The sequence below is a fragment of the Pocillopora damicornis genome, chromosome 3, assembly GCF_964200805.1.
Source record: "Pocillopora damicornis chromosome 3, jaPocDami1.2, whole genome shotgun sequence".
Classification (NCBI taxonomy): Eukaryota; Metazoa; Cnidaria; class Anthozoa; order Scleractinia; family Pocilloporidae; genus Pocillopora; species Pocillopora damicornis.
The window spans coordinates 23,250,812-23,267,007 of NC_142672.1; the positions used below are offsets into that span (position 1 = coordinate 23,250,812).

The window sequence follows — 16,196 nt, forward strand, 5'->3', positions numbered from 1 at the left end:
GTGATGTTGTTAACTTTTTATTGACGTGGCTGAAATAGCCTGTGAGGGCGAGGCAAGCGCGAGGCTAGGAGAGCGTGAAGCGAGCGCAAGGGTACGTCAATAATGACTATTATTATTAATTTCACTTTTGCTGAGTAAATCACTTCATTTTCAGGTTCTACACGTCATTTTTTAAAAATAACACAGGCGTTACTCAAGTTTCAACCAATGAGCTGGATGTCTTAAGGATAGCATCATGACAAGATAAATTAACCTTTTAACTCCCATGAGTGACTAAGAGAGAATTTCTCCTTACAATATCAATACAACATTAAGCAAAGACGTGATGAGAATAAAGTAAAAGATCAATTAGAGGATTATTAATCGATCCAATACCAAATTCTCCAAATTGACATCATAAGAATTGAATGGTGGACAGTAAGGAGAATTGTTAATGAGATCTTGGAAGTTGAAGGGTCAATGAAGAAGGAGAGAAGGTAGACGAGGAAAACCTCTTCCTCTACTTCATTGTCGAGCTCAGAATTTATAATAATGTATATGTTTTCCCAGAAGGCTGAGGCTAAATGCTGTAATCTCAGAAACGTCATTGTGTGTTCATGAGATATGAAGCATGATTTAATTTCAATATGCATCTATCATTGTTGTGGTTTTTTGTTCGTTGAAAATTTATGTAACTGTTCTTGTCTCTATAGCGCCTATTTTGGAAAAAAAGATGGTTTATCAAGGTTAACTAAGCACTGAGTTCCTCATCATTTTGATATATGGGAAAACAACACTCAAACGAATGCGTAAAAAATGTTATGGTTTAAGAATAAGTTCAGACGTAAACTGTGGGTATATCGAAATATGAAACGCCAATTTCGTTTCAAGTTTCTCTCGGCTACATTTATAGCCAATTACTTCACTTAGTTTGACAATTCTCAGAAAGTAATTGTCGTTTGACAATTCTCAGAAAGTAATTGTCGTGACGCTCACATGATAAGTAGAATAGCTAGAAAATTGAAATTTCAATTTTGTTTCTCTTCTGAATTTCACATACTCAGTCGGTATCAACTGACATTTTTTCCTTCGTGATTTGGGTAAGCATTTGGCGTTGGATATTTTTTGACCCTCAAGAAGACGTTCACATTGCACTGACAAGTGCTGGTGAGTTCATGGGGATATTTTTCAAATCGTGTGGGTTGGTTTTCCTGTTTGGGATAGTTTTATCCATTCATAATTTCGTGTTTTTTAAAGTACATTTTAAGTTTATTTATCAAACTCCCCTTCTGTAACGAAAGATGTCCATGGGCAGGTACCCAGTAACATTTCGCCTCCGCCCTCTCCCCTTAGCATTTTATCGTTGAATTCGAAAAAAATTAATTATTTATTGTTTTTAGTTTTCACTAAGAAGTGCGCCGGTTAAGTCATGCCCACTTTGAGGAATGGATTGCGTGACAAGAATTGAATATAGGTTGGTTCTCTTGTGACTCTCTTGTATGAGATAATTTTATCCATTTATAACTTCGAGTTTGTTAAAGTACATTTTAAATTTATTTATCAAACTACCCATCTGTAACATTTTACATGAAAGATGTCCAAGGGCAGTTACCCGGTAACATTTCACCTCCGCCCTCCCCCCTTGGCATTTTATTGTTGAATTCGGAAAAAAATAATTTTTTATTGCCTTTAATTTTCACCAAGAAGTGCACCGGGTAAGTCATGGATTGCGTGACAAGAATTGAATATAATGTAATCAACAATCTCAAGATATTCCAATACAGGCGTGACACGCGTTTCAACCAATGAGCTGGATGTCCAAAGGATGGAATCATGTCAAGATAAATTAGTAGGATAGGAGAGAACGCAGACGAAAACACCTCTTGATGTACTTCATTGTCGAACTCAAAATTTACTATCTTTGTCAGAGTTAAATGTATATGGTTTCTCAGAGGGCGGAGGCTAAATGCTGCAATCGTAGAAACGTCATCGCGCGTTCATCGGGATATGAAGCATGATTTAATTTCAATATGCATCTATCATTGTTGTTTTTTATTGTTTGTTGAAAATTTATGTAACTGTTTTTGTCTAGTAAGTGCCTGTTTTGGCAGAAAAAAAAGATGGTTTATCAAGGTTAACTTGACACTGAGTTCCTTATAATTTTGATATATGGGAAAACAACACTCATTCGAATGCGTAAAAAATGTTATGGAACAATTGATTCATACGTACACTGTGGGTATATCGAGATGAGAAACGTAAAATTAGTTTGGATTGCTCTCGGCTACGCATACACCTCTAGGAATTTCATACTTATAAGGTACTTTGCCTATGGTTCGCAATGCAGAATGTTTGAGATATCCCGGGATCGAGAGGTTACACTGTCACTAACACGTTTACACAGGACTGATTCAACACAATTCTCATTCTCTTGTTTTATTTTGCAGAATAATTCTGTCTAGGTAAATATAGAATGTCAGCCAAAGAGGATTCAATGTTCGAACGCTCTCTGTTAATCCTAAAAGAACAAGATCACGGGCACCGTTGGAATGATGTGGAGACAGGTGCCTTCTTCCTTCATAGCAGCTTGAGTCGTCGGCAAAGGGTTGTGAACGCAATATGTATTCTAGTAATGAAGTTGTGTGAGCGCTTGACCCTCTTTGGAGTTGTTGCAAATTTGTTGTTATTTTGTAGGAATGTGTTAAAACTTGACTCGCCATGGCCGTCGACAATCGCCCTCTCGTTACAAGGTTGGTTCACGCTATCATCATAAAAATTATTTAGAAGTTAGAGCGCCTTTCAATTGAGTGTCTTAAAACCAAACCAAACGAACCGATAAGAGGAGAGGAAAATACCCCAAAGAGGCAATGAGAAAAACATCCAAACTACCTATAGCGCAGAAAACGTGGGCGACTAAGTCGTAATTGGTTTTAATTTTTCTTCGGATTGGTTCGGAAAGAGACCACGCCGGGGATTTCTGGCGGATTTTTCGGCCACATTATTTTCCAGTTTTTTCCCCGCCGCCATGTTGGCCGTGAGGAGGTCTGGCGCAAAGCCGGGAAATGATTAACTTTGCAGGCTCTCTATGAACTGTGGTTAAATGAAAGCGCGGTAAATTTGGAACCAACATCTAGATCCTCGCAAGGTCAGCATTAGATTCCATCCACCAAAACCACCTTGGTCGAGAGGGACTGAGATGGAATGATGGAAAAAAATTACGAAGCTACGACAACATGCCGACTTATCCCGATGACCTAAGTGTATTATTTGTTTGGGAAATTGCGTCAAAACTTTTTACTAAAGAAATGGTAAGTATTAATTTATTGTTCGATTGTAGTATTATAAAACATTTTACGCAATTTTATGCAGATATTTCACGTATTTAAAAGGTGCTTAGATGTTACGTAGTTTTGGTGGATGTCATTAGGGAACATCCACCAAAACTTTGACCAAAACCATCAACAATATATTTTTTAAATTTTATCTATAGCCATTGTTAGATGTTCAGGGAGACAAAAGATTTATACCACTAATTAGCAGTTAGTGCTCTGGCTAATTATTTTTTATGGTGCACAATTGCTGACCTACCAAACGTTCATAATGATTATCATAACTCTTAACACATAGAATAAAGTGGTTTTGGTGGATGTTTCTCTCCATCCACCAAAACCACCACAGAAATTTCTGCTACTTCCTTACAGAAGACTGATGTGACCTGCTATTTGGAGTACATAACCACAATCTATTTCTTTGTATGTAGAGATATTTTGGAAAGTTCTTGAGTCAGCACCTTTTATTATTGAAACCATAATCATAACATGGTGCATAATATAGAATACAAAAGGTTCTGGTGTGGTAATCATGTAATCTTGAAACAGGAGAGTTTTTAACTGACTTAAACTGATTTAAAAAAACATTTGCAACAAAATTCCAGGTCCAGAAATTTCTTCCACTATTTCTGCCAAAATCATAACCTTGAAGTACAACAAATCAGCACATTAGTAATTGTTATCAGGGGTCTGAAAATCCTATAAATCTTTCACATTTATTTCAAGTAACCTTTAATTTCACATGGATGAATAAGTATACACTCAACATGCAGAATGTCTTACAGTTTACAAACTATTTCCCTTTTTATGGATAGACAGTGAAAGGCCTTTGCCACATTGGTGAATCAAACCATTGTATACCATGCATTTTGTGATAATTGTTTGTTTTTGCTCACAATACCCAGAAAAATGGAGGGGATAAATTCAAATAGCAAATTCTATGGTTAAAATTAAATAACATTGGAAGATCAAATTAACTTTGTACTGTTTAAAATTCAGTTTTGGTTTCTTGCTTATTCCAGCCTCTTGATATTCAAAAGCATTCCTTGTCATTTTTGTGTTCTTCTGTGTACATAACTTGAAAAATAAACACAGAGAAAGGAAACCACAAAGGATTAAATTTGAAGCTAAAGCAAAGTTTAAGTTGAGCCATAGCTGATCCAAATACTGAGCACTTTGTATTGTAACCCATTTAGCAGTAAAGTTTATCTATATGTCTGCCAGCTTGTCACAAGTCTTACCCCTCTCCTTCAAAAGTCTCTATAAATAAATTTTTCTTTGTGGTCCCTAATTGATGATTAGTATATTACAGCTCCTCAATTTTCCTCTCTCAAGTCAAGGTTACTCTAAATTTAACAAAGTAATGGACTTGATAAAACTCAAACTATAACTCAGCTGGCTGCTACTTGCAACCTTAATTTCTAGATATCAGTATACAATAATCAATATGTTATAAATAAGAACCCTAATGCTTAATTTTGCAGTGATCACCTTCCTCCTTTTCATTTGCAGACCAGACTGAAACCTCTATAGGTGTGTTTGCTTGTTTTGAGTGGGGATGGAAGAAAAGGAGTCATGCTGCATATCTGATTTATTAAATCGCATTTGTTCTGTTTATACATGAGTAGAACTACCTTGTTCTCTGAAAAAAATAAAATTTCTCGCATTTTTATCTGTGCTTCGCAGTCAAACTTCCTTGTGTCTTGGACAAGAAATCTTATTTTCTTGAAAACAAAATCTTTGTTTCCAGCCTTCTGTAATAGGTAAATATAACAGTGTAAGATGAGTGACAGTGTATTTCTCAAGTTATTTTTTGGAATGTGACAAAACGGAAGTGTCATAGCGTGATAAGGAGCAAACATATGATTGCTTGATAGAATGCAAAAAATGCAGAATTGCATATATTTTCTCCTTTGTCAGCAGCATATGTTAGTGAAAAGTTCTTACAATTGTTAACTTCTAAACCATCTTCAATTTAGCCAAGATTGAACTGTTATCACGTTTGTCATAAAAGTATTCTGAGATCAATGTCATATGACCCATTCATGTATTTGACCTTTCAAATTAGCAAGCCATAGTTGACAGAAACACAAAGGTTGAGGATAAAAAGAAATTATTATATACAGTACTTCTTCTGTATCTTTTCGTTTCCTTTTCTCTCCAGCTGTTCAATCTATGCCGTGCTGGCAATTGAACACTTTCCTTCCCAAAATTAGGAAAGGCACACCAGTAAAAAACGAATTTTTGCTCCTTAAATATCTCATGCATCTCCCCCCAGTATTTTGTGACTTCTGTCCGAGGAAGGAGGTGTAAGCATTAAATTAACCCGAATGATTCCACGATTGTGGTATCATCCAAGCCATGCCAGAGGACTTGAACTAGACAAACTAGTGAGAATGCACAATAGCGATAGCAAAGCTTTGTAATGCTTAAGAGCTATATCAAATATATATAAATATATGTTCCCGAAACCTTTGACAGCTTTAAAGAAAGAAAACTTCGTCGTCAATCCTGTTTCAAATTCCGCAATAAGTTTAAGCGCCTCATCAACAGAATTTACGTATCCTAAATTATCTGCATGTCTACCATCAATGGTTCGCGACTTAAAATTCTCGCTATGCTGTTTCTGTTTGTTCCTCAAGAATCATGGGATTTACAGCTTTTGATGTTCGGCTACATCACTTGCGGATTTCCGAGAATCTTCGGTTATGTTTTGCAAGTCATTAAATATTCCATCTCAGTCCCTCTCGACCGAGGTGGTTTTGGTGGATGGAATCTAATGCTGACCTCCTAGCAAGAGCTTTTATTCAATACCAAACAAGGCGAAATAGGAGAAATATATTTGGTTTTCCCTTGGTTGAAAAGAGGAGACTGTCATGGCGTCGTGAAGCAAAGCATATTTTTGAGGCATCTTAAAAAGATTTAAGCTTCAAAATGACAAGACGGCCAGAAGCTAGAGACAAAACTATGGAATCATGCGTTCATTGGTAAGGACTTCTCCGATTCAGAATTTTTGATTTTTGTCTCGTTTCCTTGATATCTGAACTTTTTAACGACTACCATGACTAGACTTTCGAGCATTTCGAGGTTTACTGAGCGAGCTACTCTCCCTTTGTCAACAGAATGTGGATTAAGACAGGTTGCAACAGAGTGCAGCGACATGCCACCAAGAAAAGGACAGAAAAATCGCTTCCCTTTGAATGAATATCTAGAGATTAAACGGAACCAAGATGCTCTTCTTGTGTCTGCCCTTGCCCGTGATAAAGAGTTTACGAAAAAGGCAAGGAAATTAAAGCGCCTCGAGTCAAAGGTAAACAACATCGAATATCAAATACTTGAATCTCCTGAACTTGCACGCATACATCTTCAATTGTTGTTAAGAGAAATAAAATATAAATCAGAAGGCAGTTAAATTGCCTTTTACCTCTAAATACGTCGAAATGAGCAAATATTTTGGAAATTTCCACGAAATGACTCGTTTTCCTTTGATTTCAGTTAAACTCGGCTAATACTGTTGTGTTTTAGGCAAAATTGGTGAATGAGGATAACAAAAATGTGAAAGAAAAGGTCAGTACCTTCAATTCATGTGTACTCTTTTGAATATTATATTCTTGGAGAAAGCTTTCTCATTCCATGTGAACAGTTTATCAATAGAGTAATTTATGATTTACCCTGGCTGTGAAGTTATGCATTGAAATAAAACTGAAGATTTGCATGGTCAAAATTTTTTGTCTTCCTCAGATCTCTGTTACAGACAACATTGTAGACAGAAGGACCCGCTCTCCAACAATTTTGGGAGATGAAGGGAAGATCTCTGGCCCTGGCCGTAGCGCTAGACGAAGGAGGCTACAGACATTAAATGCTGCAAAAATGCTGCATGGAGCCACTGCTGAGAATATGACACCAGCTTATGCAGGTCTCATAGCAGTTTTGAATGAAAGTGCTCCAGTGTCAGTATTGAGTGATGCAATAATAAAATGTGCTAAGTTCATAAAGAAAGTCATTCCTAAAATTGTGAAACAGGAGATTAATATTTTTGAGAAAAGCCAAACAAATTTTATTAGAAGTGTAAATATTTTGTACAGGGGTGGCATTACAAGCAAGCAGAAGTATAATTCAATAAGGTCATCATTAACAATGGGCTTAGATGATGCTGGGGTTAAAAGGAAGCATATTGAATTCATGAGCAACATTCCAGTACCAAAACTTCTTTCTTATAAAGAGGTACTTAAAAAAATTAATGAAATAGACATAGGTGATTTACATGATGTAGGGGAAACACTCTGCAAAGGGCTCAAGGAAGAAGATATGGTTGATGGGAAGTACAGGGACCTTTTAAAGCTATTGTTGAAAATGGCACAGTTTTATCTCAGTGCCAACAATTACAGGAAGGATAAGCTTAACTGGTTTGGGAAGCAAGAGGGAACTTTTAAAGTTGCCATAGGGGGTGATGGTGCACCCTTTGGAAAGGATGACCAAGCATTGGCTTGGTTAGTTAGTTTCCTAAACTGTGGTCAGCGTGTGTGTAGCTCTGCAGAGAACTTTCTCTTAATTGGGGCCAATTGCTCTGAAGACTGTGAGCCTGTTCGCAGATATGTGGTTCTGCTTGAAAGGCAAATGACTGAAATTGAGGGGAAAATGTTTTTAGTAGAAATTGATGGTAAGGAGAAGTTTGTGTCCTTTCAATTTGAACTGTTACCAAATGACATGAAATATTTGGCTTTTCTAGGAGGAGAACTAAGTATATCTGCCTCTTATTTTTCTCCATTTGCAGACATTAACAAAAAAGACATTGCCAACACTCAAGAAAATTTTGGTTCAAAACCACAAGACAAATGGCATCCATGGAAATATAGTCAAAGACTTAGAGTGGCAGCTGCTGTGAAAGAGAAGAAAGAAGAGGTAAGTAAAACAACTCTGAAACCAGCCACAAAGCGTGAGAAAATAACATTTTTCATCTCACAGAAAAAATCCAGGCAAGAGTTTCTTCCTTTGGTTGGTAAATTTATTGATAGGGCCAAAGCAGAACCCCTTCATTTGAAGAATAATGCTTGGCAACAATGGAATTCATCTGTCTCGATGTATTCTTTGTCACGCAGTCATCTTGGTGAATGTGAGTCTATTTCAGATGTTTCTCCGAACAGCTGTTTTGGTAAGTATTATCATACCATTAGATTCAATGTGAAAGCAACACGCTTAGCAAAAAAGATCAGGAAGTGGTTTGCAGGTGACAGAACAAAGAATAAACCCTTGGAATATCGCTTTACAGGTAAAGAGTCGCGTCTTTTTTGTCACAATTTCATGTATATCGTTGAAAGTCTGAAAACTGATGAGGATCAGAATGTTCACACTTTCAAGTTACATGTTTTTGCCTACACAGGTTTGAATCTAAGAGATTCAGTCTCCCTTTTTAGTAGGATCTCAATGTCAAGTGAGCAGGTTCAAAGTCTCAGTCAAGTTTGTTCCAACTATTTCAGAGCTACTGCACTCTTTTTAAAGAGTACCCCTACTTCCTGGACAATTGGCCATGTAGTGCCAGTTCATGCCCAACAACTCCAGGAAACATTAGGTTTGGGCTTGGGAATAAACACAATGGAGGGAAGGGAGGCAAAGCATGTTACTCTTGCCAAATTTACCAACAATGCCCAGTATAACAACAGATGGAGTCAGGTTTTTAAGCATGAGTACATTTCATTATTCTGGTTACGAGAAAATGGGTGTGATGAAACTGTGTACAAACACACTTCAAATGTGTATATACCTAAGACGTGTTTCACCCATGACTTTTGTTACTGTGGTCTCCCCAAAGATGGTAATGTAGAGAAGTGTAGTTTTTGTTCCCAGCACTTTCAAAAATTAGTTTCAGACTGTGTTCTTCAAGGGAAAACCACACTTGAAGCTAAAGAGGCAATTAAATAACTTAAAGGTGGCCTGTTATGTAACAGTTTCTTAGAATTTGCAAACTACAGACAAAAATGTAACTATTTTATTGTTATGATAATGTACTCAATATATGGCTACTTATTAGATACTCTTTATATATATATGCCAACATACAATGTTAAAAGGAAAACAAATTTTATGAATACCTGTGTGATAATTTTTCAAATGTTTGCAGATCAATTACCAAAATCAAAGCAAATTGTTCAAGAAAGTTGCTTTCTATCAAATGCCTTAGTGTCAATTATCATAAAGGATATGTATCATCTACTAAGCACATATGTTTGGAGTACTGAGAGGAACATTAATTTTGTCTCAATTCTCAATAATCAAAATGATTTCCAGGGTATTGAGGATATATAATTTTATGAGTGATTCAAATGGAAGCAAATTACCAGTAATGCATTGAATATCAATATGAAACGTTTATATTAAAAAAAAAAAAAATATATATATATATATATATATATATATATATATATATTTGTTATAGATATATTCAGAGATTACAAAAGATAATTTACTATTTCAATTTTGCTATTAATATCCTCTAGTGCATTTAATATCAATATGAAGAGTTTACAGAAATATATAGATATGTATATTATCGATATATACAGAAATTACAAGAAAATATTTACTATAATCTCAATTTACATTACTATACAAAACGTTGCGTGCTGAACGTATTGCCATCAGAAATTATTGTTTTTTTGAATGTTACCATTACAATCGTTGATATTAAAAGTATTATACTATAAGGATTGATCGTAGTTACTGTTCATTTCACACATGCTGCGGCCAGTCATGCTCATTCTAGTAGCCATAATGAAAATCAATGGTGATTAATTCTTTTCTGTAAGAATATTTTATTCCAAACTGTTTTTCATAACTTATGATTGCCTCTACGCGCTTGTTGCCTTTGATTTTTCTTTTCAAAAAGGTATTTTTACTCAGGTTTTGATCGGTACAATCAGAAAATACCTTTCTCACTCTGTCACGAGAGGTGTAAGCAAACACACAGTTCTTTCCTGTTCGGTCAGCTATAACTCCGAAATTTGTCCTCGAAACAATATTTTCCAAAATTTGAAAAAGCTCTCTGTGCAGCTTTTCCTCCACGACCACCTGCCAGGCGTGTTTGACGGAACATCGTGGAGACATTCGTCGCTGAAATGTCTTAAGCCAATCTATGGCTTGCCTTTGAAACATTGGAAAATAATCTCCCAAGATGTGCTTAAATCCGGTTCGGTTATTGAAGTGTCGAAGCGAAACTGGTGCCAGCAACCCTCTTATATCATCTAGGGCTTCGCTTATATTATTACTTTGACCATCTTTGCCCGAAAGTTCAGCCTCTGCAACTACAAGCGCACCACGAACAGTGTTCAAAAACACTCCACTAGTGTCCGCCATGTTTCGTTTGAAAAAAGCCAGTTTGAAGTTAGCCGCTGACGCATTACTTGAGCCCGTCGATTTGGCCAAGTTAGAGCCAAAAAATCCCCGGCGTGGACGTGATTAGTTTTATGAACCAAGCACAGGGAATACCGAAGCAAAACCCAGAATACTTTTAACTCTCAATTGAAAATTGCTGTAATGTCTCGGTTAAATCTGACTGGCCAATGAAAGATTCAAATATTGCTATTGTTGTTGCTGTTTGATTTTTCCTGCGTTAAATGGTTTGAACCTAAGGGTAATGACAATACATCGAGTAGTCTGATCTTCGATCAGCACTTATTTAAGACGGTTAAACAGCGAACGAAAGGAGGAGAACTCTTATACTCCCTGATAGATCGATACTTACCAATCACGACCTATTTAGGCCACTCGAGTCTTCCAGCCGACAGGATCACGGTAGAACTGACCGATCAGTGAAAAAGATCCAGGATTAAAACAGTTAACTGTCTGACAACTCCTCACTGAACTCTGACGAAAACTTCCCTTAAGGTTGTGGGAACGTCTGTCACCACTACCGACAACAGTCCTTCCTGGGACGATAAGGAAAATTTATGCTTTTTCGTCTCCCAAAATTGCTTGATGTCCCCTAACTTGTTTACCCCTTGGAGTATCCAACATCTTAGTTTTCCTTACATTAACACTAGCGAATTAAACATTGAGGTCTAAAGAATAAGGGTAAAGATCAATATTTTAATAAGCTCATGACTGTTCAGCAAGTTCTCCTAGTCACCTGAGGAAAGTACCAAAGGAAATGTATAGATAACAATTTAAAAACTTTCTATTCAAAAAGTTTTCGCGCCAACTAATTGACAATCAGAACTGTCTCTGTGTCGTATCATACAATTATCCTAGCCGTCAGGTGTGTTCATGTTGTCCTTTCTTCGTTTGATTTTCACGTACCTTGTTTGTTATCATTGTTCGTTAAAATTTGAAAATCTAACGGTGCGTTCGCTACAACAATTACTGCACCCGGCCCTTCCGGACTAAACCTTCTTTAACGAGCTGTCACTGGGGAAGGGAGGGGGAAAGTTTTAAAGAACAAGATTTTGAAAAGATGCCTTAAGGCATAGTTTCGACTGTCATTTTATTATTTTCCTTTTCATAGGAATGTGCTATCTTACTCCTTTACTCGGAGAGTGGCTCGCTGACACTTACTTCGGTCGGTTTAACACCATTTATGGAAGCTCTTTATTGTATTTTGTTGGAGTCGTGCTTCTGGCTGCAGCATCAATTCCTGACGATCTACTGGGGGTAGAGTTGGATGAAACAGCGAGAACGGTGTACTTTGTCGTGGCCCTTGGGATTATAGCATTTTGCACGGGAGGAATCAAAGCGAATGTGTCACCCTTTGGAGCAGATCAGGTGAAACAGGATGGTCCAAGAGCTGTCCAGACCTTTTATAGCTGGTTTTACTGGTTTATAAACATTGGAGCCTTAATAGCTTATACAGTAGTAGTGTGGGTCCAGCAATCGGACGTTTTCTTTGGTTATGCCATCTTAATTGGTACAATATTCCTTGCTCTGGTTGTATTTTTTGCCCGTCGTAGCAAGTACGTGGTAAAGCCTCCACGTGGTAGCCAGCTGACGGAAACTGCAAAAATTCTATGGGAAGGTATAAAAAAACGAAGAAAGAACACAAGTCGCTGGATGGATGGAGCAAAGATAAGATTTGGCGGAAGTTTCGGTGATGCCCAGGTTGAAGACGTGAAGGCATTATTGAAAGTAGTACCAGTGTATTTTACATTCAGCGTCTACTTCGTAATTTTCTCTCAGGTGAGGTTTTTCTACCCTAACCCTCTATTCCCTAATGTATGTATTAACCATACTGTTCTCTATACATTTCCTAGGGCACTGACAAGGAGAATTTGCTAAACAATCAAAATCTTTGTTAGTTGGTGATCATTTCCTTGATTCTCTTGACCTTAATGAGTGATTCAGGGGTGACATTTTAAGGAGAAATAAGATAATACCCACTCATAGGGGTCAAAGTGTTAACCATAACTTACTAGTGTGGTCAGTCTACAGGTAACTGGCAGTGTATACAACGATATCTTACATGCGCAGTTCATTTGAATTCAGCCATTCACTTAGTTTGGATCAGACTCAGCTTTCTTCATCCAGCTCTGATTCAAGAATGGGCAGAAGGACAGGGGGGCCGTCTGGAAGCATTCAGTTCATGGCTCTCTAAAGTTAATTGTTTCAAACATTGTTAAAGTGTCCCCCCCCCCCTCCCCACGACTCTAAAATAGTGCCAGGTTTGACTCCAGGGTGAGAAGAGGCAATGCAAGAATATAGCATCCTTCTCAATACCTTTTTACTGGAAAATGTGCTGAGGTTTTAAGGAGATGTTTCGTCTTTATCGCTGCCCATAGTAAAAGGGTTTTGTTTTTACCTACACCATTCTTTTCCTTCCCTGTAAGAGAAGAAATAGTTTTAGAGTTCAAATCGAAACATTGCATTTTCTTTTTCTTGCCTGGTATGCACGAATTCATTCGCATGATATCCTCTCTCTCTTTCTTTAGATGGGTACAACATTCCTTATCCAAGGTACCTTCATGAGGCTACAATTTGGAAGTTTTACCTTACCAGCAGCGTCTTTGGAGGTTTTTGACATAGTGATCGTTCTTGTACTAGCTCCCCTCATGGAACATGGTATCTATCCTCTTCTTGAGCGAGTTGGCATAAAGGTGACACCCCTGCGGCGCATAGGTGTGGGCTTCCTGTTATCAGCAGCGTCAATGCTTGTGGCTGGACTCGTTGAGACAAAACGACGGGAAGTATGGGAAGCTGGTGATGTTTGTAGACAGACCGTTTTTGGGGAAGTTCACGATGCTTCATGTTTCAGTGTTTTCTGGCAGGCACCAGAGTTCTTGTTGATTGGAGTTAGTGAAGTGTTAGCGAACATCACAGGTTTGCAATTTTTTTTATCATTGTTATTGCTGAATAAATGTAGTCACCACAGTAGGTTGTAGAAACAGCTTACGCATTACGAAATTGACCCCATAAATGAATTTGTTTCATTTTTCATCTTACTCATTTAAATGGATCATTTATTTTCTACAATAATGAAGTATCATGATCATATAAGTTGATACAGCGTTCGTCTACAAAAGAATCCTTCAGAATTAAAACAATCTAACCCCTTTGACTCCTTAGAGTGACTAGCATCTAATTTCTCCTGCCAAATCAACCCTAAATCAATCATCAAGGTCATGAGAATAAAGGAAATGATCACCAACAGGAAAGTATGAACTGAACTCAGTTTTTTTCTCTTGTCACCGACTAAAGGAACTCTTGATTGTTAAACAATTTCTCTTTTCCAGCAACTTAGGACATTTATGGAGAGTACTATCGAAGATATGTTTGCTGATGTAAGAGCGTAAGGACTAAGCATTTTTGCTTCTCATGTCTACCCCATCTCATAGATTATGCAACTCCCTTTTCAATATCAAAGCATAACTGCAAATGAAATGTAATTACAACCGCTTGGCCAAGGAAGGTCTGTGTACGAGACTAGTCCGCTTGGCCGTAGAAGGTCTGGGTACAAGACTAGTTTGGACCCAATTGATTCTCCCTCTGGCTCCACCACTGCTCAATATTTGTGGAAATGCAAAGTTCACCTTGAAATTTTTTTACTTGTTTTGCAGGACTTGAGTTTGCGTACTCACAGGCTCCTGAGTACCTCAAGGGAGTTTTCATGGCCCTTTACATGGCTGCTTGGGGACTCGGAAGCTTCCTTGCAAACCTTCTTGTTGCTATCGTTACATCGGGAGGTAATAGTGATTGGTATCCTGAGAAAGATCCTAACAGAGGTCATTTTGAGTACTTCTTCTTTCTGGTAATTGTTCTGATGATGCTGGATTTTTTGTTTTTCCTGTTTATTGCATCTTCATACGAATACAAAGGATCGCCTCAACAAAGTGAGGAGACAGAAAAAGGCGAAGAATACAATGAATTAACTGTATCATCCGTGCGTGTGTAAGTGATGTGTCAGCATTTTCCCGTCATGCCGATTAAATTTGTTGTTGCTATGTCAGTAGCAATGACGTTTTTGGCGAATTGGGCTGAACTTTGAAAGTAGCGCAAATGCAGTTAAAGCATCTTTTTTTAACATAATACTTCGGAAGTCAATAATTCAATTTAGTTTTTGGACATTGGCAGTTTTCGAAACCCCATCTATATAAATAGTAAGAAGTAAATAATCTTAATAAGCAACAAAAAGGAATGAGCGTGAAATGAATACTGAGTTGGTGAGATTTTCTTCTGCTTCTACCTTCGAGGTAGTTTTTGAGGTCTTTAGCTTTCGATCCCTGAAAAGTGACTAGCATGTGAATTCTCTTTACAATATCAGCCCCAAATCACACATTAAGGTCACGAAAGTAAAGGAAAATGATCACCAACTGAAGAAGCTCTTGATTGTTAAACAAATTCTCCTTGTCGGCACCTCAGGATATGCATAGAGGACAGTATGGAGAATATGCATACTGATGTAACGAGTTGAGGTAATTCTAAAGGCGAGTATTTAAGGGGAGCTTCATAAATTCCTGCAATCTAGTTTCTTTACAGTAACCAAGTTTTCGTTCGGCGAATACGACTGAAATCTAGTCATGATTCTGTCAACTGCTCCTTCAACGATGGTCTCTACATATAGAATAAAGCAGAGCTCCATGATTGAGATTTAGTTTTACATCATTATTTGCTTTCTAATTGCATTGTTGTATTACAAACGCCCGGTGAAAAATCTCACAGGTCGACAAACAATCTGGCTCTGGATGGTCAAATGATGAGTTGTCAAGACCTTCTGGATGTAATTGTGAACATGAGCTCAGTTAAACTAACTATCGAATACTGCTCAATATTCAGCAGCTTTATGTCTTTGTGACTGATCGCCTCATTTTGGTTTTTGTGGCCACATGTGGCAGCCATGATCAGCCACAGATGCCGGTGGTCTTTGACGCGCTCGTAGAAATTGGAGACCACTAAGCGGCAAAAGCGCACACAATATCTGCTATTAGATGCGAACAGTTGAGGCAGGCAATCATACTAAGCCTACTCAGCTAAATCCACTATGCACAGAATTAATCACAATAATCACAGCAACAACCGCTTACCCTGAAAAACATAAACTGGGAAATTTCCAAAATGGAGGAATTTTTTTTTATTTTAGACATTGTCTCTACCAGAGATTTTTGTCGTATTGGTTGTTTCGGAAATTGAAACGGTTATGATTAATTGGTAACAGGGCTTCTCTCGGTACTCATTCTCATGATTTAAAAATCGGTGAGCCAAGTAGTCCATCCAGCTGGAGCCCATTCCGCTTTCCCTGCCATGAAGGGATTAGTAATGCGTTTACTAACCCTTGCAAAGCAAGTCCATTGCTGGTTACCCCTAATTATGATACATTGCATACTTTTGCTCGCGCGTAATTGGTCTAAGCGCATTACGTGACTTAATTTAATTCAATATGACAGAAAATTTGATGGTTCTCGTCAAGAA

At 37.6% G+C, this 16,196-nt stretch overlaps 2 protein-coding genes and 1 pseudogene across 9 annotated transcripts; 2 read left to right on the forward strand and 1 right to left on the reverse strand.

Annotated features, from left to right (window-relative positions):
• Positions 1 to 973: 973 nt before the first annotated feature.
• LOC113675378 (solute carrier family 15 member 4-like) lies at positions 974 to 15,372 on the forward strand. Of its 4 annotated transcripts, none has more exons than XM_089200629.1 (6): positions 977 to 1,146; positions 1,380 to 1,453; positions 2,427 to 2,729; positions 11,806 to 12,473; positions 13,223 to 13,610; positions 14,348 to 15,372. In XM_089200629.1, exons 3-6 carry the CDS (start codon positions 2,453 to 2,455, stop codon positions 14,680 to 14,682), a joined length of 1,668 nt encoding a protein of 555 aa, XP_089056755.1. In that variant the 5' UTR covers positions 977 to 1,146; positions 1,380 to 1,453; positions 2,427 to 2,452; the 3' UTR covers positions 14,683 to 15,372. The 4 variants fall into 4 exon arrangements, with proteins under 4 accessions (XP_089056756.1, XP_089056755.1, XP_089056757.1 ...); XM_089200631.1 differs by having other exon boundaries at positions 1,008 to 1,146; positions 2,674 to 2,729; XM_089200630.1 differs by lacking the exon at positions 1,380 to 1,453 and having other exon boundaries at positions 974 to 1,146.
• On the forward strand, positions 3,000 to 10,010 carry LOC149048893 (uncharacterized). 5 transcript variants are annotated; one of them, XM_089200611.1, is made up of 6 exons: positions 3,000 to 3,124; positions 6,107 to 6,295; positions 6,431 to 6,618; positions 6,834 to 6,875; positions 7,050 to 8,210; positions 8,408 to 10,010. In XM_089200611.1, the coding sequence occupies exons 3-6, from the start codon at positions 6,469 to 6,471 to the stop codon at positions 8,417 to 8,419; spliced, it is 1,365 nt and encodes a 454-aa protein (XP_089056737.1). In that variant the 5' UTR covers positions 3,000 to 3,124; positions 6,107 to 6,295; positions 6,431 to 6,468; the 3' UTR covers positions 8,420 to 10,010. The 5 variants fall into 5 exon arrangements, with proteins under 5 accessions (XP_089056737.1, XP_089056734.1, XP_089056736.1 ...); XM_089200608.1 differs by having other exon boundaries at positions 3,061 to 3,124; positions 7,050 to 10,010; XM_089200610.1 differs by lacking the exon at positions 3,000 to 3,124 and having other exon boundaries at positions 6,222 to 6,618.
• LOC113674236 (uncharacterized) lies at positions 9,966 to 10,753 on the reverse strand (annotated as a pseudogene).
• Positions 15,373 to 16,196: the final 824 nt, after the last annotated feature.

Excerpts from the sequence above, each read along its gene's own strand:
- LOC113675378 (XM_089200630.1), top strand. The coding sequence starts at position 2,453 with ATGTCAGCCAAAGAGGATTCAATGTTCGAACGCTCTCTGTTAATCCTA. Across the intron at positions 2,730-11,805 it reads AATCGCCCTCTCGTTACAAG|GAATGTGCTATCTTACTCCT; the intron begins GTTGGTTCACGC and ends TCCTTTTCATAG. Across the intron at positions 12,474-13,222 it reads ACTTCGTAATTTTCTCTCAG|ATGGGTACAACATTCCTTAT; the intron begins GTGAGGTTTTTC and ends CTCTTTCTTTAG.
- LOC149048893 (XM_089200607.1), top strand. The coding sequence starts at position 6,370 with ATGACTAGACTTTCGAGCATTTCGAGGTTTACTGAGCGAGCTACTCTC. Across the intron at positions 6,619-6,833 it reads TAAAGCGCCTCGAGTCAAAG|GCAAAATTGGTGAATGAGGA; the intron begins GTAAACAACATC and ends GTTGTGTTTTAG. Across the intron at positions 6,876-7,049 it reads ACAAAAATGTGAAAGAAAAG|ATCTCTGTTACAGACAACAT; the intron begins GTCAGTACCTTC and ends TGTCTTCCTCAG.